General features: G+C 40.7%; 2 protein-coding genes and 1 long non-coding RNA gene across 4 annotated transcripts; 2 read left to right on the top strand and 1 right to left on the bottom strand.

Annotated features, from left to right (window-relative positions):
• Positions 1-4,532: 4,532 nt before the first annotated feature.
• On the top strand, positions 4,533-7,158 carry LOC119478983 (hydroxycarboxylic acid receptor 2-like). Its single transcript, XM_037754100.1, has 3 exons — positions 4,533-4,656; positions 5,633-6,240; positions 6,329-7,158. The coding sequence occupies exons 2-3, from the start codon at positions 5,839-5,841 to the stop codon at positions 7,019-7,021; spliced, it is 1,095 nt and encodes a 364-aa protein (XP_037610028.1). The 5' UTR covers positions 4,533-4,656; positions 5,633-5,838; the 3' UTR covers positions 7,022-7,158.
• A 515-nt stretch (positions 7,159-7,673) lies between these two features.
• On the bottom strand, positions 7,674-8,372 carry LOC119478984. Its single transcript, XR_005204581.1, has 3 exons — positions 8,281-8,372; positions 7,882-8,224; positions 7,674-7,716 (listed from the first exon to the last, which is right to left on the bottom strand). It is a non-coding gene; the product is annotated as an uncharacterized LOC119478984 (long non-coding RNA).
• Positions 8,373-9,846: 1,474 nt separating this feature from the next.
• Positions 9,847-20,148, top strand: LOC119480008 (neoverrucotoxin subunit alpha-like). Of its 2 annotated transcripts, none has more exons than XM_037756068.1 (4): positions 9,847-9,924; positions 16,077-16,176; positions 16,832-18,295; positions 19,431-20,148. In XM_037756068.1, exons 2-4 carry the CDS (start codon positions 16,101-16,103, stop codon positions 19,973-19,975), a joined length of 2,085 nt encoding a protein of 694 aa, XP_037611996.1. In that variant the 5' UTR covers positions 9,847-9,924; positions 16,077-16,100; the 3' UTR covers positions 19,976-20,148. The 2 variants fall into 2 exon arrangements, with proteins under 2 accessions (XP_037611996.1, XP_037611997.1); XM_037756069.1 differs by lacking the exon at positions 9,847-9,924 and adding an exon at positions 15,391-15,395.
• The last annotated feature ends 1,550 nt before the right edge of the window (positions 20,149-21,698 follow it).

Here is a 21,698-nt window from a genome sequence, read left to right as displayed (position 1 = left end):
TAAACTTAACCAACTTGATATATTCCTAATCCTAAATTGTTTTATTTTGAAAAGACTGCAGCAGAAATCGACGAATGCGTCACGTCACAAAAACAAAAGGGAAATTCGTGTCTTTGTACACAAATCAAATAGATTCAATTTAGTATTTAGTATATAGTAGTTTCTATAGTTTACTCACTTTTACATTTATTTAGAATGTATAGTTACTTGTCACTTTTTTACATGAAAAAACAACATATAGGTTACGCTTAGGCTATATATGATATGATGTAATACTACTAATCTACCCCGTAGTATACACAGTATTGGCTCCACATTGACAACCTACAACAGTAGAATGCTCTTACATGTACTCCTCAGTGATAAAAACAGAATATAATTTATAATAATATAACACTGCTAAAGAAGCCATTCTTACTTTAAATGTATTTTGATACTAATACTTCTGTACTGAAGTAACTTTTCTATTTCAGGACTTTTCTTGTAATGGAGTATTTTTAGACTCTGGTATTTCTACTTTTACTTCAGTAAAGGATCTGACTACTTCTTCCACCACGGAGTTTACTTTAATAAAGTATTTTCAGTTTTGTGTTCAAACCACGTGTTCTTCCTCCTTCTTTGTCTGAACTATGAGCCAGTTCATGACCTGAATTTGTTGAATTCCTTTTATGCTAAATTATTTAGGGCTATCGTGTTCAGTGTTGTTGGTGGAAGAATGACACGTTTGACATTTTATTTGGCGTCACTATATTTTTGGCATCAAAACCACTATAGTTACCCTTAGCGTCACGATGCCAACGCCCATGGCGTTGGCATCACACCCCTTGGCATTACCCCCCCATGCCCCTTGTCGTTGGTGTCACTCCCCTTGGCGTTGGCGCCACACCCCTTGGCGTTGGCATTACGCCCCTATGCCCCTTGGCGTTATTGTCACGCCCCTTGGCGTTGGCGTCACACCCCTTGGCGTTGGCATTACGGCCCCATGCCCCTTAGCATTGGTGTCACGCCCCTCGGCGTTGGTGTCACGCCCCTTGGCGTCACTCTAGGTTTAAGCAACAAAACCGCTACAGTTAGGTTTTGGTAAAAACTACGTGGTTGGGCTTTAAACTACTACGTTTGTACAGTGAAAGTGACGCTGAATGTTGTGAAAACGCGACACGAAAAAAACAGCTGATTGTAATGTGAAAGTGAAACTTGACGCACGGGACATGAACAGCGGTCTCCTTGATGAAAGCCTTGTGTTGTTGGACCCATCCACCTCCCGTGTTTTCGTTCTTTAAACTACATCACCACACTCATGTTGTAGTTAATGGAATGCGCGGTGCGTATCATACCGGCGCCATCGGGTGCCTTGTGTGGCGGTATCAAATGCCTATGGCTGTGTCAAAGCCTACGGAAAATTTAAATTTCGAATAGAAAACAGCATATATATATATATATATATATATATATGTGTATATATATATATATATATATATAACTGAAAAGGGAGAGAATATTTTTACAGTTTAATAAAATGACTTGTTTAACTGAAACAGAATAATATGGAGCCATATTATTGTAGCGTATTTTAACTTAGACATACACTGGAAGATGCCAGTATGCTGTTACGTCACATATAAGAGCAACAGCAGTAAATCTGTGATTTAAAAACTTCCCCCATCATTTGTACATTTGTACATTTGTACCCAGAAAGGAAACCCATTTCTAAATGTCAGTCACCAGTTGACCTGCGGTGCCTCATCAATGACGCGTCAGAGACGACGGCAGGCAGGAAAATGACAGGAAGTGTGACCTGTCATTGACCCAGAAAAACACAAGCTAGAACACAACCATTTATTTGGTAACTGGCTGTCTTGAAATCTGGAAAATATAATAAATATTTAAAGTATTATATCCTTGAAGTGTCTTTCTCAGTGGCTCAGTCTTCATGATGGTTAAAGTTAGCAGCTTTAGCTTTAGACAGTAGTGGAGAGTAACTATATAACCTATCCTATCAGCACAAAGACAGCATTTTCTCCTAATTCTCAGGTTTCCTCCCACAATCTAAAATACAAAGATATGCATGTTAGGCTAATTGGAATTACTCCCAAATAACAATAAAAAACAGTGTCCAGCTTACTTTGAATGGAAGTCCTTGGTAAAGGATGGCAGTCAGGGACACAGTAAAATACTGTATATGTATAAAGTGTGAAAATACAAATAATAATGCTCACAAAAAAATAGTATATAAATAAGGAATATTTAAAAAAGTAAAATACAAAATAATATATAAATTAAAAATTAAAAAAATTAAATTAAAAATATTTTGTGAGCATTATAATTTATATTATCACATTATTTGTCTTTTCACGCTTTATACATATATTTTGATATATCCATTGTCATTTTATTGTTTCAAGTTGGTAGCATTCTCATGTCATGTGACTCTGATTAGATTTTAAATCTAAACACCTGTTCTCACTAAACTGAACACCCTGATGAAGACTTGTTGAGTGGAAACGTGTTGGTCGGTGTTATCCAGGTCTGAGTAAAGGATTCTTACTTCACAGTCAGAGTCCCTCGGATGTTTTCCAGACTGCCACCAAGGACTTCCTCTTCCAGTGAGTGAAAAGTGAAAGGGTTGTGCATGCTTTTATCTCCACACGTCTTGATTATTGTAATGCACTTTACGTTGGTGTTAGCCGAGCCTCTTTGTCTCGGCTGCAGATTTGTTCAGAATGCGGCAGCTCGTCTTTTAACTGGTTCACGTAAACGCACAGGGAGCCAGCGAGTTTCAGGATTGATTTTAAGATTTTATTATTAACATATAAATCGTTAAATCTCTCAGACCTTTTCAAACCACATCTTTTATCGAGGACACTCAGATCCACTGACCAGTAACTTCTGATCAAAGTTCAAGCTCAGCGGTGACCGAGCCTTTCCAGCTCTGGACCGCTCATCCTCCACATGTTGGTCTGTCCCCCACACATTATTGGCTTTTGGCTCGGCATGAGAGTTGACTATTTTAATCCTTTTTCCTTTCTATTGGTCTTAACGCTTTTATTATTTTAATGTCCTGTTGGTTTTAAAATGGTCTTAGTGTTTTATTGTGTTGTTTTTATGCTTTTTATTTTTAATTGTACAACACTTTTTGTTTTTAAATGTGCTTTATGAATAAATTTGGATTGGATAAGCTGGCCATTCACTGTTTTTATTGATATTTGACTCCTTGAAGAGCACCTGTATTTTTACTTTAACATTTCCAACACCGAGTTTCCTGACCCAGCGAAGCACTTGCAATTTTTTCTTCACTCCCAAATATATTTTAAAGAACTTCATTAAAGACCCCAATTTCCCCGCGAGATCAATAAAGTATTTCTGATTCAGATCAAAAATCAAATAAAAAGACATATTTCTGCGTGTATCTGCATCTAAATATTAAGATACAATAGAAATACAATTGTATGACTTTATAGTCAACTATCTCTCATCAAATATTACTTTTTAAGTTGTGATTTTTGCACGAAATAAATATAACATTATGTTATGTAATAAAAAGATGTTCCAAATGGTAAATGACAGGAGGTGGTTCAGTAGCAATGCAAACACAAACTCCATCCTCTGTGACAAAGTTTAACGGCGTTAACCAACATTCCCATCGCTCTTTGCAGATGACACCAACCTTTTTGCCTCAAATAGAAGATTTGACAACTCTCATTAGTGAACTAAATCGTGATCTTAACTACTCAACGCAGATTTACCTCATTGTTTTAGATATTATTTGTTAACAACAACTCTCAGTTCCACAATTACCAGACAGGCTGATAATCTTCATCTTCCTCCGTATAAAACATCCCGTGGTCAGTTTTCTATCAGATTTCGTGGAGTTATCTTTTTGAATGAAAATATGTCCATTTAATCGATTCCTCTGTGTGATTATCTGTGTATAAAAAGAGACGTAGAAATGTTCTGCTGACAAAAACATCTGATTTGTAAAAAAAAAAAGATCGCTCTTAGAAACTGTAAATATGGTGATTACTCATCTTCTTCTTTGTCATTTTTTGTTTTGTTTGAACTTTACTCCGACACTTTACACTGTATATTTTTATATGTGAAATGTTTTGAACACTAATATCTGAAATGTACTGGTGATTTTTGGTCATGATAGTATTTTTACCTATTGTACGTACTTTGGGTGTGTTTTTTTATATAAGCCGTTATAGGTTTCTACCCTCACACGTATTTTACATTCCTTTCATGTGAATTGTATTTTTTTGTCTTTTTATGTGTGAAACAAATAAATAAACATAACCAGAACAGATAATTTATTAATTCCTAATTATATCAGTGTTACCTGCTGATACTGAACACCAACGTTGATTTTTATGTTTGAATTCAATGAAACTATAACTCTTGAATTATTGTATTTTATTTTATGTAGCATAAACATGCCTCGCCCGTGGTGACACGTTTTGCAAGGCTTCTGATCTTCCACATCATGTCACTGGTTGTACACTGTGTGTACACTGTGTGTACACTGTGTGTACTGGTACTGGTGTGGTAACTGCTTGACGTCAGATGATGAAACAGGAACATCCTCCTGTCAGAGACATAAATACACAGACGGCGGTTTATCAACAGTTTATCAATGAAATCCTTTCATACGGCTGACCGGTGAGTTCTTGATATTACTATAATTCACTCTGTATATAGTCTTATTTAACCTATATGTGTGTGTGTGTGTAAAGTGACAAACGGGTTTTATGATAAATTACTTTTTCTTCAATAGAAACTCTTTAATGTCCTACAGTCAGCAAACAAGCCAAAGTTATTATAGTTACAGTTGTTGTTGTTCTTTAATTTGATTTGTAAGGTTATATGATGTTTTAGTTGATTTGTGATATTTTTCAATGTTTAGAGTAGTCAGTATTTTTGGTATATTGGGTGAATTAAATTTCTTAAATAAAAGCACATGTTCAGGTGAAGTTGTAGAGTATCATTCCAACTTAAAATTGGAACTAGAAAGTGACTTAATTTTTAACGTGTACGTGGTATGAGCACCTGGGGGCTAAGAACAAAAATAAACCATCCAGAATTATATATATGGCTGGTGAAATATAAATATATATATATATATATAAAAACACAGGCTAAACAAAAAGCCAGACAAATTAAAAATAAACAAATTACTAAAAGTCTTTACATACCAAATGCAATAACTTATATATATATATATGCAAATCATAAACATTCACACTGGAACCATGTCCATTATTGTTGTCTGTACACGGCATGTTGTGCTATTTATTGTATGTATTATGATTTACTATTATATACTGTTATATATTAATACCGCTACTATTGTAATTTAACCATCTGTGAGGCCGAAGGCAAATTTTCACATTCATGGACTTTAATTTAATTTGATTTGATTTGATTTAATTTAATTATTAAATCATATGCCATTATAATAATCCACTTTTACTAAGACCTATCTATTCTATTTTGTTTTTGATTAAATGTTTTTCATCTTAAAAGATATTTAGACTTGTGTCACTCCACACGTTTTGTCCAAAATACCTAATTATGGAGAAGTGAAGCTGGTTCATGTTCAAACACTAAACTACCCTCTGTTTGTTTTTTAACACAGATTTCATTCAACAGAAAAAAAGGAAGGAGGTGAGAAGAGGAAGGGGCAAATTTCCTGAATCTCTTAACTTTCCTCGGTGTGGTCATACAGTTATTTTCCTCCTAAGTATTCAACCACTAAACCCACAACGGTTTTTAATAGAAGCACATCAAAATAATCTGATTTTAATCGTCTTCCCATAAAAACACATTATAAAATTAGCCAAAATGCAATCAGAGCTAAGTGAAAACTTCAACACCACAGTGTTAAACTTGACGACCCCGATCCCTGGTGGCGGCTGTCCACCAGTCGGTATCCAACTGGAGGGTGTGATCCTGCCCCCAGTCCTCATCATTGATGTCATACTGGGGCTGCTGGGAAACGTAGTTGCTCTGTGGATCTTCTGCTTCAAACTGAAGGCGTGGAACCCCAACAACCTGTTCCTCTTCAATCTGGTCATCGCCGACTTCCTGGCGCTGGTGAGTCTGCCGCTGAGGATCGACGCCTTGATCAGGGGCCACTGGGTGTTTGGAGACGGAATGTGCCGTATCAACCTCTTCCTGATGTTTTCCAACCGCTCGGCCAGCATCGCACTCATGACCGTGGTCGCAATTTACCGCTACTTTAAGGTGAGTATGGGTTGTATTATTATATCATGCTCAGTTTGATGTGTCCAAACGTATGCTGAGGAACATCATCTCTGTCCTCTGGTTCCAGGTGGTCCACCCTCACCACCGGTTCAACCGCATGACCAAGCGCCACGCTGCCTTCGTATCCGTGTTCGTCTGGCTGCTGGTGATCATTCCTCGGGTTCCCATGCTGGCGTACAACCACATCAAGGGCAGCGGGGACAAAACCCAGTGCTTCTTCTTCACTTCGTACAAAGAGGCGTCGCGGGCCATCATCATCCTGGTGGGCATGCACCGCATCCTGACGGTGCTGGAGTTCATCATCCCGATGGCCATGCTGCTGTTCTGCTCCGTCCGGATCTCCTGCTTCCTGAAGCAGCGACAGATGGGGAAACCAGACAAGGTGCGAAAGGCGATGCGAGTGTGCGTGGCCATCGTCGCGGTGTTCATGGTGTGCTTCCTGCCCACCACGGTGACGACCATCGGGGTGTGGGTCATCCGCTCGTACCGGCCGTGGGACTGCGCCTCCTTCTACACCTTCACCCAGCTCACCATCGTGTCTCTGGGCCTGAACTTCCTGAACTCGGCCCTGGACCCCATCGTCTACGTCTTCTCCAGCTCCATGTTCAGGAAGGCCCTCTGCAGCTCGCTGCCACGCGCCGTGCGCTGCAGACAGGATGCAGGCGACGGCGAGAACGCAGCGTCCTTGTCAGCATCTCAGTCGACCACCCAGCAGGAACTGAAATCCATGAGGGCCGACAGAGGGAGTGAAGCCATGTAGAGCTTTCCCTCCATAATTATGACTGGATCAGGCAGAGCACTGTCCTCATGTCCTTGTGTAGTATTTTGTACTAAGTTATCTACTTGTTTTGTGTGTTTATTTGTTTTTGATGCTGTTAAAGTTTTGTTCACATCTGTCATCTGTGTCCATTTAATTATGATCATCTGTTAACCCCCTGAGACCCGCGATCCCGACCAACGTTACTGTCTTTCAGAGGCTGAACTCACAGATAAAATAGTCAGCTAAGCCAACAACAAGCAGTATTTTTATCACAGAAAAGTCTGAATGTCCAATTGTATTTAAAATAATTACAATCTCCTGCTGTATTATCATCAGTTTTGTACGTCAACATACACTATACATGGTCCTCTGCTCAGTTCACTGTAGATGGTGATGGATGATGTGCACCATCTAGTGGACACATCATCAACTACATCAGCTGGTCTTTTTCTGTCTGTATGGATTGCATTGACACCTAGCTGTTGGGAGAAAAGTTGAAATTTAAAAAACCCATTTATGAAAAACAAATGTCCTTTTTAGGTACTGAACCGTTTTAGCTTAAACATGTCAGCTAAATCGAAATTGAGGGTGAAAAACAGGCTCATATGTCTAGAGATGTAACCAAGCAAAATCTTAAAAATGCTTTTTTAAATTATGCGTTGCAGACGGTGTTTGAAGGGAACACAGGACAAGACCTAACGAGACCCGACTAGACGAGATGTTAAGATTTAACAAGACCCGACTAGACGAGATGTGAAGACCTAACAAGACCCGACTAGACGAGATGTGAAGACCTAACGAGACCCGACTAGACGAGATGTGAAGACCTAACAAGACCCGATGAGACAAGATGTTAAGACCTAACGAGACCCGACTAGATGAGATGTTAAGACCTAACGAGACCCGACTAGATGAGATGTTAAGACCTAACGAGACCCGACTAGATGAGATGTGAAGACCTAACGAGACCCGACTAGATGAGATGTCAAGTCCTGACTAGACGAGATGTTAAGACCTAACAAGACCCGACTAGACGAGATGTTAAGACCTAACGAGACCCGACTAGATGAGATGTGAAGACCTAACGAGACCCGACTAGATGAGATGTGAAGACCTAACGAGACCCGACTAGATGAGATGTCAAGTCCTGACTAGACGAGATGTTAAGACCTAACAAGACCCGACTAGACGAGATGTTAAGACCTAACAAGACCCGACTAGACGAGATGTCAAGTCCTGACTAGACGAGATGTTAAGACCTAACGAGACCCGACTAGATGAGATGTTAAGACCTAACGAGACCCGACTAGATGAGATGTGAAGACCTAACGAGACCCGACTAGATGAGATGTCAAGTCCCGACTAGACGAGATGTTAAGACCTAACAAGACCCGACTAGACGAGATGTTAAGACCTAACGAGACCCGACTAGATGAGATGTGAAGACCTAACGAGACCCGACTAGATGAGATGTCAAGTCCTGACTAGACGAGATGTTAAGACCTAACAAGACCCGACTAGACGAGATGTTAAGACCTAACAAGACCCGACTAGACAAGATGTTAAGACCTAACAAGACCCGACTAGACGAGATGTTAAGACCTAACAAGACCTGACTAGACGAGATGTTAAGACCTAACAAGACCCGACTAGACGAGATGTTAAGACCTAACAAGACCTGACTAGACGAGATGTTAAGACTGAGCTACAGGAAATGTTAATGCATTTTGGTGTTGTTTTTTTTGTCGAAGGTGTTCTGATGACGTTTCACAGCAGCTCACTGCTCCTAAATGATTAGGATGGATTAAATGCAGAGGTCACATTTCATATATGTACATGTATATATAGTATACGATGATTCTAATAAGGTTTACACACACAAGCATGCACCTATACACACACAGCTACACACACACAAACACACACACACACACACACACACACACACACACACACACACACACACACACACACACACACACACACATACAACATTGTCAGTTACTTTTTAAATGCATTACTCAATGAAATATTTGTTCAACTTTTTAATTGCATGAAATGTATTTATGGTGTTGTTACTATGCTACACCAAAGACAATAGTGTTCATTCACTGTTAAAATGATTTCAGCTGAAATTGCCCTCTTTTTATATCAGCCCATTTTACCTGAACATTGTGTCGTAGCTCAAGAGGGAACCTGCTGATGCTCTCATTATTACAAAACAATTATACTTTTCACAGTTTTTAACAAATAAATATTTAAGAGAATAATAGCACAATTCCATGTATTGGAATAGTTTGTGCATGTTCATACTGGATGTTGATACTGGACGAGGAAGTCGTAGATACCTTCGGGATGTTTGAGTTTCTTATTATCCATTAGGGTTAATTTCTAACATGAGAAAAATGACTTCCTCCAAATTACTCAACCATCCTTGAATTCCTGGCTGTGCCACGTACATGGTTAGTAGTGTCAGTGTAGGGAAGAGGAGCTGGGTTTTGTTAAACTTCCTGGAGTAAATGTAAATTATTTTCTGGCCTGTCTGAACACTGGAAAGAGCGGTCTTGTTATTTAACAGTAGTTAATGGTAGGGATGTCCTGATCCGACCTCAAAGATTGGTATGGGGCCCTTTAGATAAAGGCATTTTTTAACTGATCATATCAGCTATGTTGAGCTATTGAGCCAGATCTGAAAAAAGAAAAAGAAAAAAAATAATACACGTGTCAAAAACAAATCTTTCCATGTGACTCTGACTGTCGTTGTGTGCAACCCGCCCCTCTCCTGCCATCTATCCAATCACAGAGCTGCTTCAAGCCACAACATGCATACAGGTGGCACCTGCCTGATGTATTTAAGAAGGTGCTCTGACAGTAAAGTTACACCGAGGACCAGTCAATAGAAGGTAAGAAACGCTAATGTTAACAGCTAATGCTGCTTTTAACTGTGCTCAACTCCTGCTGGTTATTGAAGCCATGCGACCTGTCCAGGGTGTACCCCGCCTTCGCCCAATGTCAGCTGGGATCGGCTCCAGCCCCTCCGCGACCCCTAACGGGAAAAGCGGTTGCAGATGATGGATGGAAATTGTGAAAGTGTATAAGGGTTTAGATTAGAACATTGTGATAGAAGTATCTGATGGTCAATCCCTATGCTCTATTATGTCTCATAAGTTGTTGCAACAAGGTTTGGGTTGATACATTTGTTCCACAGATTTGGTGCTAAATTTAACCATTTTTTACCACTGGAGAATTCATAAAAATGATCAATAATCCCTCCAGAATACCACATTAAGACACCAAGACCTTGAGGAACACCATAGAAAAAGACATGCTGTGATTTGGGATCAAAAACTTTTGACATTTTGGAGATTTCTGCAAGAAGTTCTGCATTTTTTCGGCGATTGGATGGCGAGCACTTCTGTTGTGTAAACTGCTCAGAAACCCCCTTATTGTCAATCTATAGCTAGGAAAACCATCCATCCTCTGAATGCTCTAGGTCTCTAGTTTGATCCATCCATCCTCTGAATGCTCTAGGTCTCTAGTCTGATCCATCCATCCTCTGAATGCTCTAGGTCTCTAGTTTGATCCATCCATCCTCTGAATGCTATAGGTCTCTAGTCTGATCCATCCATCCTCTGAATGCTAATGGTTTATGGAGCAGCAGCAAAGACATTACAAAAAGTGGATAGAGTACAGTGTAGAGCATTACGGTTATGTATCGGAGCTATCAAGTCAACACCCATTAATGCAGTATTAATTGAAGCAGGAGAGACTACACTGGAATTAAGAGAGAAATTAGCTCTAGCATACTGGGTCAGGTTAAAAGGAAGCGGAGAAGAAAATCCTACAAAGGTAACATTACAAAACTGTTGGGAATACTCTAAGTTTCAAGGGTATGGATTTGGATGGACAATGGAAGAAAAAGTAAGGACATATGGATTAGAGGCCTTAGAGTTCACCAGGTCGACACCAATAAGCTGCGTATGTGACAGGGTCAAAAAAATTACTTGTGCATGATTTATATTTTATGGTTGATTTTATTCTATTTTGCATGTTTTATTGTTTTTATTCTGTTTTGTGTTTTATCCTGCATGTTGGTTGTTTGGCTTGCTTTTAATATGTAGATTGAAGTGTTTTAAGATGTAATGAACTAGACCCATGGACAGCCACACCCCCAATCAAAGACTGATTAGGAGAGGAGCGGCAGGTGTGGCGGAGCGCCTGCAATTAGCAGGATGCAGCACAGGTGGAGAGGACACAAAAGGAGAGAGCGGCTCGCAGCAGGGAGAAGATCTTCAGTCAGAGACAGTCCAGAGACAGCAGTGCAGCAGAAAAGCTCTCCTGACTACTACCTACCAGCCCAGTGACCTGAGAGTCCTGTGAGACTACATGCAGCAGACCGTGTCCGCCAACGCAGATTCACTCAAAAAACGTAAGTACCCTTTTGGTACATTTACGTGGCGGACACACTGAAAACAGACCAGGATAGCTTTTATCTGGAGTTGTGATAGCAAAGTAGTGGAGAACACACTACTGGTCCTGGTCTCTGTTATTTCACAGTTTCGGACGGTGCTGGAGAGAAGGCCGAGACGGGCAGACGGCTGTTAGAGTACGGGAGGAGCTAAGACACGTACACGGTAGGATCGCTGGATTGGACTGGACTGGAGTGGAGTGGACTGGACTGAATTAAAGAGCCGGGTTGGACTTGATCACTGGATTGGACTGGACTTTTTATAGGGTTTTTAACTTTGTTGCTAGTAGCATTTTATTCCTTTTAGCTTTTAGATTAATCATTCATTTTTAGACCCATGCTATTTTAATTGCAATAAATCTGGTTTTAATTTGATTTTAGACTTCTGCCTGTTTTTTAACTCTGCTCACCTGATTTAAAAGAACCTGAATTTATCAGAGTCCTAGGCTCTAAGTATTTCCTAGGTGGCGTTGTCGGCTCTAAGCAAAAACATTCATTGTTAAATCTAACTGGTACTTTAAGTTGCGGCCTTGCCATTGGCTGTTGGCCCCGGGCCACACGTACCCCCCTGGCTGCTCCCAGAAGTTAAAATAGACATGAGTATCATTGAAAAGAAAAGGGAATGGCAAGTAAATGAAGTGGGAGTTAAAACAAGTGTGTACCTAAGGAACAGCTATAATAATGATCTCAAAATATATACAGATGGATCCAAAAATAAACAGGAGTGTGTGGGAGTTGGTGTTTATATTCCAGAATTTAAAATATCTATTTCCAAAAGAATTTCAAACCAGGTATCAGTGTACACAGCAGAAATAGTGGCAATCATCATTGCAATGCAGTGGGTGGAGGAGGTCAGACCTGACAGAGTGGTGATATGCACGGATTCAAAAGCTGTTTTGGAAAGTATACATTCAACAAAAGCTGTAAGGCAAGATCTAATCATTGAATTGTACTATAGCTTGCTAAGACTACACAGAGGGGGTATAGATGTATTATTCTGTTGGGTTCCAGCACACGAGGGGGTGAAAGGAAAAGAGTTTGCAGATAAACTAGCAAAAAGTTCACTGCAAAAAGACATTACAGTACCAGTTCTACTTGGGAAAGGAGAAGGAAAAGCTGTGATTAAAAGGAAAGGAGTTGAGATATGGCAGAAAAGATGGGAGGAGGACCAGAAAGGAAGGAGATATTTCAAAATACAAAAGTCGGTCATAACAAAGACGTATAAAGAAAGGAACAGAAGGGAAGAAATCATCATAACAAGACTCAGACTGGATCACACAGGTCTTAATGGCACTTTGGCTTTAATGGGGAAAAGGAACAGTGACATGTGTGGGGATTGTGGTGTTAAAGAAAATGTGCAGCATATCCTAATTGAATGTAAAAAGTATGAGGCTGAAAGAAAAAGACTACAGGACCAAGTCAGAGAGGAGGGACGGGACTGTGGATCTGATGGGGATACTGGGAACAGAGGGTGAGGGGGCTGAAGGCACCAGGAAGGCATTATTAATGTTCTTAAGAGACACAGGATTGGTGGATAGAATTTAAGAGTAGGAGTAAAGAGCAAATGACATGATGTTACACACTCTTGTACAGTAGGTGGCGGTATGCACCTTGAAGTTGGTTGCGATCCGCCAGAAACTGAGAGAAGAAGAAGACCCTAGCTGCCATCTTTGTTTTTCCTTGCATTCCTGAGTAGAAAGCACATTGTGGAACTCTCTAGTAAGCATCTACATCCATCTTCTTTTGGAATCACTTTTGGAAGCATTGTCTGTAAGTACTGCCTTTATAAGATGCCCATATTTATATCAATGTTTATTTTTGTGTGGATGGCTAAATTAAACCATGTTTTTTATGTGTAATGCACTAGTCATTGTTCAACATGCAACCTGTTCTGTTAATGGCTTTCCGCTAACTAAATATATATTGATAGCCATATATAGCATATATGCTTTATGAAGCATATGATAGGCATGATGGAAATGTATATTGATGAGGCTTATCTCACTCATTGTTTCCTTTATTTCCTTTTTCATTTCAGTTTTACTCCATTCTCATGCTGTTAATAATAACAGTGGTGCACAATAAAGCCATCATTTATTGACTACAGTGTGTTGAAGAGTTATGTCTGTCAAGTAAAGGAAGGGGACTCTTTGATGAGGGCAGAACACTAGAGGTGCTTCTCATTTCAGCCTTTTTCGCCTCCTCGTCTCCTCGATCCTCCGGCTGTGACCCGGAAATCGATCTCAGTCCTCCATCTTGAAGGACGTCCCAATTCATAAAATACACATCAAGGAGCGAGGATCGAGGAGCGAGGAGGCTTGCTCGAGGAGCTATGAGCGAGGATACACCAGTGTATCCTCCAGTGTTTCCTCCACGGAAGTTTATCACCGACCGACACGCCCCCTTACTGGATATCAGTTATTGATTGGCCGCTGCGCCGATCAGACTGATCAGATACATCAACATCACTGGAGTTTTATACCGGAGTGAAGACAGATCAGAGATTAACAGTTTTATAGTTTAGTTGTCTTCTGATTCACCATCTAGTTATAATCTGTGTGAACAGCAGACGGAGCATGTTGATGGTGAAGTGATCCAGCAGCAGGAGGACCTGCAGGAGCTCTGCTTCACACACCGTCACTGAAGGAGTCTGACACTGAGAGGGGTTTATAAAACATGACAACGAACTGACTTAAAATAACTTTCTTCATTTATTAGAAAGAGTTTTCTTTTGATCATCTGTTATTTCACTCATTCACTTTTATTAAGTATCCAGTTAAAGTCAGAGAGAGAAGGAGGGTCTGTCTTTTATACCTTTTCACCTTTTACATCATTTATCCTCATTTCCATTCAGTCACATGTGGCTGATAATTTCTGAGCGTCGGGTTTGATATGAGTTACCATTTCACTTTTCCCTGAAACATTCAGCCTAATACATAACTTTTACTGTCAGAATATCAATAACTACAGACGCTAATAATGAATAAATAATATAAGATATTGATCCGGTAGAGATGGTTCCTGGTCCTCTAAGCAGGACACAGTCCACAGTAGAGATGGTTCCTGGTCCTCTAAGCAGGACACAGTCCACAGTAGAAATACAGACTGCAGCTGTTATTCATGTGCAGGTGTTTGTTAAACAGAGAGGAAACACTGCTCCTCTGATAACTCTGTTTCTTTATTAGTATTATTAGTACAGTTCAGATAAAAACAGCTGTTGAAGCCGACTGACAGCTGATCCAGCTGTGATCAGCTGCTGTTGTCATCAGAAACGGACGTCGCTTCACGTGACACTTCAGAGGAAACGACGTCTCATGTTTCTAAAAACATATTTCCTCGCCTCCTCCGCTCACATCTCCCATGGGTGGGACTAAGACGCGAGGAGAGGAGTCAAGCCGTATAAAAGAACAAATGGGAAAGACCCCAGGTCTCTAGTCTGATCCATCCATCCTCTGAATGCTCTAGGTCTCTAGTCTGATCCATCCATCCTCTGAATGCTCTAGGTCTCTAGTCTGATCCATCCATCCTCTGAATGCTCTAGGTCTCTAGTTTGATCCATCCATCCTCTGAATGCTCTAGGTCTCTAGTTTGATCCATCCATCCTCTGAATGCTCTAGGTCTCTAGTTTGATCCATCCATCCTCTGAATGCTCTAGGTCTCTAGTTTGATCCATCCATCCTCTGAATGCTCTAGGTCTCTAGTCTGATCCATCCATCCTCTGAATACTCTAGGTCTCTAGTCTGATCCATCCATCCTCTGAATGCTCTAGGTCTCTAGTTTGATCCATCCATCCTCTGAATGCTCTAGGTCTCTAGTTTGATCCATCCATCCTCTGAATGCTCTAGGTCTCTAGTTTGTGGCTGTAGAGTTTCATGAGGCTGTGATTATCCTAGAGGTCATCACAAGGTCATTTTATACAGTGAGGTCAATGAAACGGCTCCTATGGGGACTATCATCATCACACATGAATACAGTTGGGCTCATTGGATCCACAAGAGTCTCAGCTTTACAGTGAGACACAATCCCGATCCAATGAGCCCAACTGTATTCATGTGTGATGATGTTAGTCCCCATAGGAGCCGTTTCATTGTGGTGAGACAATTTTTTGGCCTCACTAAGGTTCTAACGCTCAGGATGGGTTAAATACAGAAGTCTAATTTCATGTATGTATTTGTATGGATATGACAATGCTAATAAAGTTTAAGTTAAAATAACTCGCTCGTTGTACATTATCCCTTACTTAACATTGGACATAAAGTAAACTTAATGTAATGGATAAATAAGTAAAATAAGTTTAGAGAGGGCTGCTGCCAGAATACGTTATGTAAACTGTGATCTCTTAGAGAAAAGTTGGTACATTGATAGTGTAATTGTTTAAACTTTCTATAAGACATTAAAACCCTTTACAGGAACAAGTTCCCTTAACTTTCTCCTGATTTTACCGGTCTTTGTGCGAGATAACAAAACACTCTCTGACTAGTCTACCAGTCTCTGTGGCAGGGTTGACAGTTCACTCATTTCCTACCTGATCAAAGGTTGGAGGCATCGCTGTACATTGACATAATGTTGTGGAATTTTTACCACCAGCGAGAAGACTTGTCCTCAGACGACATGGCGGTGGCTGCCCTGGGACGACCATTCACCTTAGGAATGTTGTATGACGGTCGCAAAGATGAACTGATACCAGGTAAATCTTGAGGGGAATAAAATAAGTATTTGGTATCTACATATCTGTCTGAGGTCTGACTTCATCAGTTTACAAAGTGCATAAAATTATTTAAAGAGTAAGCAAACATCAGACTGAAAATCAGTGTTTTAACTGTCCTGTCCCTGAGGCAACCCTATCTCCTAGAAATTAAATTTAGATACAGCTGATTTGCAACAGCAAATATGTTTTGAAGATTACATAATGCTACCTGGATTACATTTGTTATCAACATGATAAGCAAATGTTGTTAATGAACATATCTGCAAAACTTGCTTTTATTTAAATTTAATTTCATTCATTTCTTACTGTGTGTATGTTATGCACCAATTAACCAAAACAAATTCCTTATATGTGAAAATCTACTTGGCAATAGACCGGATTCTGATTCTGATCTGGCAAATTGTAAAAATGTTACATGTATCAATAATGGTCACTGACAACATTTCATTAGTTTCCAACCAAAATATCCAATATATATCTTGCAATACATCATCTGCTTGTTAAAACTACAGCATTATCAAACTTGTTATGATCATGTTTAGGCCAGGGGTATCTAACTCGTTTTAGTTCATGGGCCACATACAGCCCAATTTGATTTGATTGATTTGCTTTGACACGTGGTCTGTGTTGGTAGGTTCCACATTGTGGAATGAAACAACTCTGCAAAAGAACACTGTTAGGAGCTCTCACCACAGCAGTAAATTCGAAATAACCACATCTGATTCTATTGAAGACAAGTCCTCCCTGCTGGATGTTGATGCTTCTCTGAAGGCCAGTTTCCTGAGTGGACTGATTGAAGTTGAAGGATCTGCCAAGTATCTGAATGAACATAAGAAATTCAAGAATCAGAGCAGAGTGACGTGTCAGTACAAAGCTACCACGGACTTCACACAGCTGTTAATGATTGACATTGCAACCATGAATACCCAACAGACGGATGTTATTGAAAAGGGCTTTGCAACACATGTAGTCACAGGTATCCTTTATGGGGCAAATGCTTTCTTTGTGTTTGACAGTGAGCAGTTGGAAGCCAGCAGCGTTCAGGACATCCAGGGCAGCATGAAAGCTGTGATAAATAAGATCCCCTCATTTAATATTGAGGGAAAAGTTGACATCAAGCTGTCTGATAAAGAAAAAGCCCTGTCTGAGAAATTCTCCTGCAAATTCTTTGGAGACTTCATTCTTGAAAGCAACCCTTCAACATTTGTAGATGCAGTGAAGACCTACATACAACTTCCAAAGCTACTGGGAGAAAAGGCAGAGAACGGTGTGCCAGTGAAGGTCTGGCTGATGCCACTGAAGAACTTGAATCCCCAAGCTGCTGAGCTGACGAGTGTGATCAGCGTTGGAATAGTGAGGAAGGCTCAAGAAGCTCTACAGGACCTGCATCATCTGGAAAAACGATGCAATGATTCTCTGGAGGACAAGGTAGTGACAGATTTTCCACAAATTCATGAAAAGTTGAGCAGTTTCCAGACACTCTGTGTCGATTTCAGATCTGTACTCCAACAGACCATGACGAGGAAGATTCCCTTGATCAGGGCAGGTGAAGAAGATGAGAGCAAATTAAAAGAAGTCTTAGAAGACCGAGACAAGTCACCATTCAGTCACGAGAAATTAACCGAGTGGCTGGATAATAAAGAGAGAGAAATCACCATCATCCGGTCCTGTGTAGAGACCATGGAGGGAGTAAAGATCGTCCTGAATCAGTCCGAGCTGGACAGAGAGGTTTTTGCTCCAGATGTAGAAGATGCTCTGTGCTTTGTTTTCACCTCCCTGGAGAGTGCTGACCCCTGCCTTGATGAGATGGCAAACTACTTGAATTCATCCAATTCAAGATGTACAAATGAAGATCCGTGGTACATCTCAAGTGAAGTGATAACCAAAATGAGAGACAAAGCCAAAGCTTTCCAAGATCTTCCCAAAGCCTTGAAGAACAGCAGCAGATTCTCTTTCCTTGTAGCTGCCGTTGCAAATGAGAAATACAAAGGAGCAAGCATCTACCATTACAAGAACGGCAATCTGGTCACTGATGACTTCTCAAAGCCTGACATCACTGATGTGGAAAATGTAACAGACAGAAGAGATTTAATCTGGTGTAAGTACTTACTTAATTATTTTTACTGTCATCATCCCTGCACCCCTCTATTATTCTCCTTCAGAAACAGGATTGGCTATACCTTTTATTCTATTACAGACCCCACTTTGAGCTTTTGTTTTCAAGATTTGTTTAAATTTGTTCATGTTTTTTCAAGTCTGTCTTAAAACATTACTCATGCCAAAATTTACACTGAAACCATTAGTTTTAGCGGTAATTGTTCCTGCTGCCCATACTGGTGGCAAAGAGATCACTTTCTAAAGAGATTAAAGTGATAGTTTAAAGTGATATGGGACATAATCTAGCCCCATTCTGAATGGAAATGTGTTTCAAAGTGGGCAAGTAGTGAGAACCAATGCCAGTAGTCCATCCTGGAGGAAGTGGCTGACTTCTGAAACAAAGGTACTACCTCTACCACTAAGCCCCTACACCTATGGCAACAGCAGCTATTGATATCTGTCTACAACAGTAGGCCTATAAACCAATTGAGCCATGCAAACACCACAAAGCAAAGACTCACCGGACAGCCAAAAAGTAAGAAAAAACTTATTGGAGGATGTTAAAGCTGTAAAAATCAAGCATACCAGAAAACATATAACTCTACATCACAATCATTTAAATTGACCAAGTACATGCATTTCTTTAAGAAAAACATTCTCCGTGAGTAAATTTGACAGCCATGTTGAAAAATGGCCGCCATCTTGGATTTTTAGGTGGCCAATCGTTTATATTTGCTAAGCGTCCCCTCGGGAATCATCATGCCAAATTTGGTGCTTGTGTCACTATTTGCATGATTTTTCCACTATCCGCTCCACTTAAAGGGAGATTAGTCAAGTATTTAATCCTCTTATCAATATGGGAGTGGACAAATATGCTGCTTTATGCAAATGTATGTATATATTTATTATTGTAAATCAATTAACAACACAGATCAATGACAGATATTGTCCAGAAACCCTCACAGGTACTGCATTTAGCATAAAACAATATGCTGTATATCTATGCTTGTTAAAACAAATTTGTGTTAACGCGTTATTATCGCGTTAACTTTGACAGTCCTAGTTCATAATAATCAACAAATGTAACTTGTGAACCTGGACACATTGAGATTATGACGTCTTGTTCTCTCCATCAGATGCCCGTGAGCTCACCCTGGACCCAGACACAGCCTGCCCGACCCTAACTCTGTCTGAGGACAACAAGAAGGCGACACACGGAGCACGGCAGTCGTATCCTGAACTCCCACAGAGATTTGATCCTTATCCTCAGGTTCTGTGCAGAGAGGAGCTGACTGGGCGCTGTTACTGGGAGTTGGAGTGGAGTGCTGGCGGCACTGAGAATGTTGCTGTTGGTGTTTGCTACAGAGGACTGTTCAGGAAAGGAGAAGATGACTGGTGCAGGCTTGGAAATAATGCCATGTCCTGGTGTCTCGGCCGCCTGTGGTTCTCACCCAAAGCTACTCTCTTTGCAATGTATGATAGTCAGAGCCATTATTTGCCTTTTCCTGACTTCACCCGGCTGGGAGTGTATCTGGACTGGCCTGCCGGCACTCTGTCTTACTACAAGGTCTCATCCGACACACTGAGTCACATCCACACCTTCCGCAACAAGTTCTCTGAGCCTGTTTACCCAGCCTTCAGGATTTGGAATGAATCCTACTGCGTGTTGCTGTGTCTGTAAATGTGACACCACATGATTTAATCCAAATTCAGTTCAATTTGATTACAAAATGATTGTTTTTATTGTGAAGCACCAAGATGTTGACACAATGTAAAACAACAACGCAAGAAAATATCTACAAACAAAATACAACTTAAATACAAAAATAACAAAATGTAAACACATCCGCCCCATCCTTATTATTATTATTATTATTATTATTAGTAGTAGTAGTAGTAGTAATAGTAGAATTAGGGCTGTCAAAGTAAACACTATAATAACGCGTTAACTCAAATTTGTTTTAACACCACTAATTTATATAACGTATTTACGCAACTTGCAATTTTTAGGTTGAAGCAGCTCAGTTTTAAAGCTAGAGTGAAGATACTGGTATCATCTGAAACTATAAAACCTGATGAATCCATCGGTACCAACCATGTCATACTAGCTTGTCATGAAGGAGGTTAAATAACGCTCCAAACGTACACTACATTTTGGCATATTGGCCCACTCCCATGTTGATAAGAGTAATAAATTCTTGACATTTTGAACTGATAAAAAAATGTGCCAAGTTTACGATCAATCGCGCTTAAATATTTTAGTCGTTTGACGGCCCTATTATTATTATTATTATTTTATGATTATTATATTAAAAAATAATCATAATAATAATAAATTCAACTTATATAGTGCTTTTAGAGAACTCAAAGACGCTTTACAATATCGGGGAGAAATGGGTACGGGGAGTGGGGGAGTGGGGGGGGCTAGGAGTAGGCAGAGGAGAAAAGGTGAGTTCTGAGGCGGGACTGGAATAGGGGGAGGGAATCAGGTTGGTGCTGAGGTAGATCTGAGTGTCGTCAGCATAGCAGTGGAAGTCCAGGTTGAAGTGGCGTAGGATCTGACCGAGGGGGAATATGTAGATAATGAAAAGGAGTGGACCGAGTACAGAGCCTTGGGGGACACCTTGTGTGACTGTGGATGTGGCAGAGGAGTTGTTGTGAAGGGAGATGAAATGAGAACGGTTGGTGAGGTATGACCGGAGCCAGCTGAGTGCAGTACCTTCGATACCGATGTCTTGGAGTCTGGTGAGTAAGATGTTATGACTCACGGTATCGAAGGCTGCACTCAGGTCCAGGAGGATGAGGAGGTTGAGGGCTCCGGTGTCAGCAGAGGTGAGGAGGTGATTGAGGACTTGGAGGAGTGCAGTTTCTGTGCTGTGGAGGGGGCGAAAGCCGGATTGGAGGGGTTCAAACAAGTTGTTGGAATGCAGGTGGGATTGGAGCTGGGTGGAGACGAGGCGTTCGAGGGTTTTGGAGAGGAAGGGGAGGTTGGAGATAGGGCGGTAGTGATTGAGGGGGTCCAGGGAGCAGGTGGTGGGTTTGGATGTGCTGATGAGTTTGGCAATGGTTGCTGAGTCAAGTAGTCAGATTTGGCAGCAGTGATGATTTGTAGGTGATGAGGTGAGATTTATAGGCTTCAAGGTGAACAGTGAAAGATGATTTTCTCCAGAGGCGTTCAAGTTGGCGGCCGGTCTGTTTGAGTTTTCTGAGGTGGGGTGTGAACCAGGGGGAGGAGGTGTTGAATGAAACAGTTTTGGTTCTCAAGGGGGTCAGTGAGTTGAGGGAGGCAGACAGGGTGGCGTTGAGGTGGTTGGTGAGATCATCAGGTGAGGTGGGTGGTGGGTCCAGGTGAGCTGGGTGGTGGGTCCAGGTGGAGGGCAGTAGATAGCACTTAACACACACAC

Source organism: Sebastes umbrosus, chromosome 20, assembly GCF_015220745.1.
Source record: "Sebastes umbrosus isolate fSebUmb1 chromosome 20, fSebUmb1.pri, whole genome shotgun sequence".
Taxonomy (NCBI): Eukaryota; Metazoa; Chordata; class Actinopteri; order Perciformes; family Sebastidae; genus Sebastes; species Sebastes umbrosus.
The sequence above is the reverse complement of the archived record's forward strand: the minus strand, read 5'-3'. Positions and strand labels throughout refer to the sequence as shown.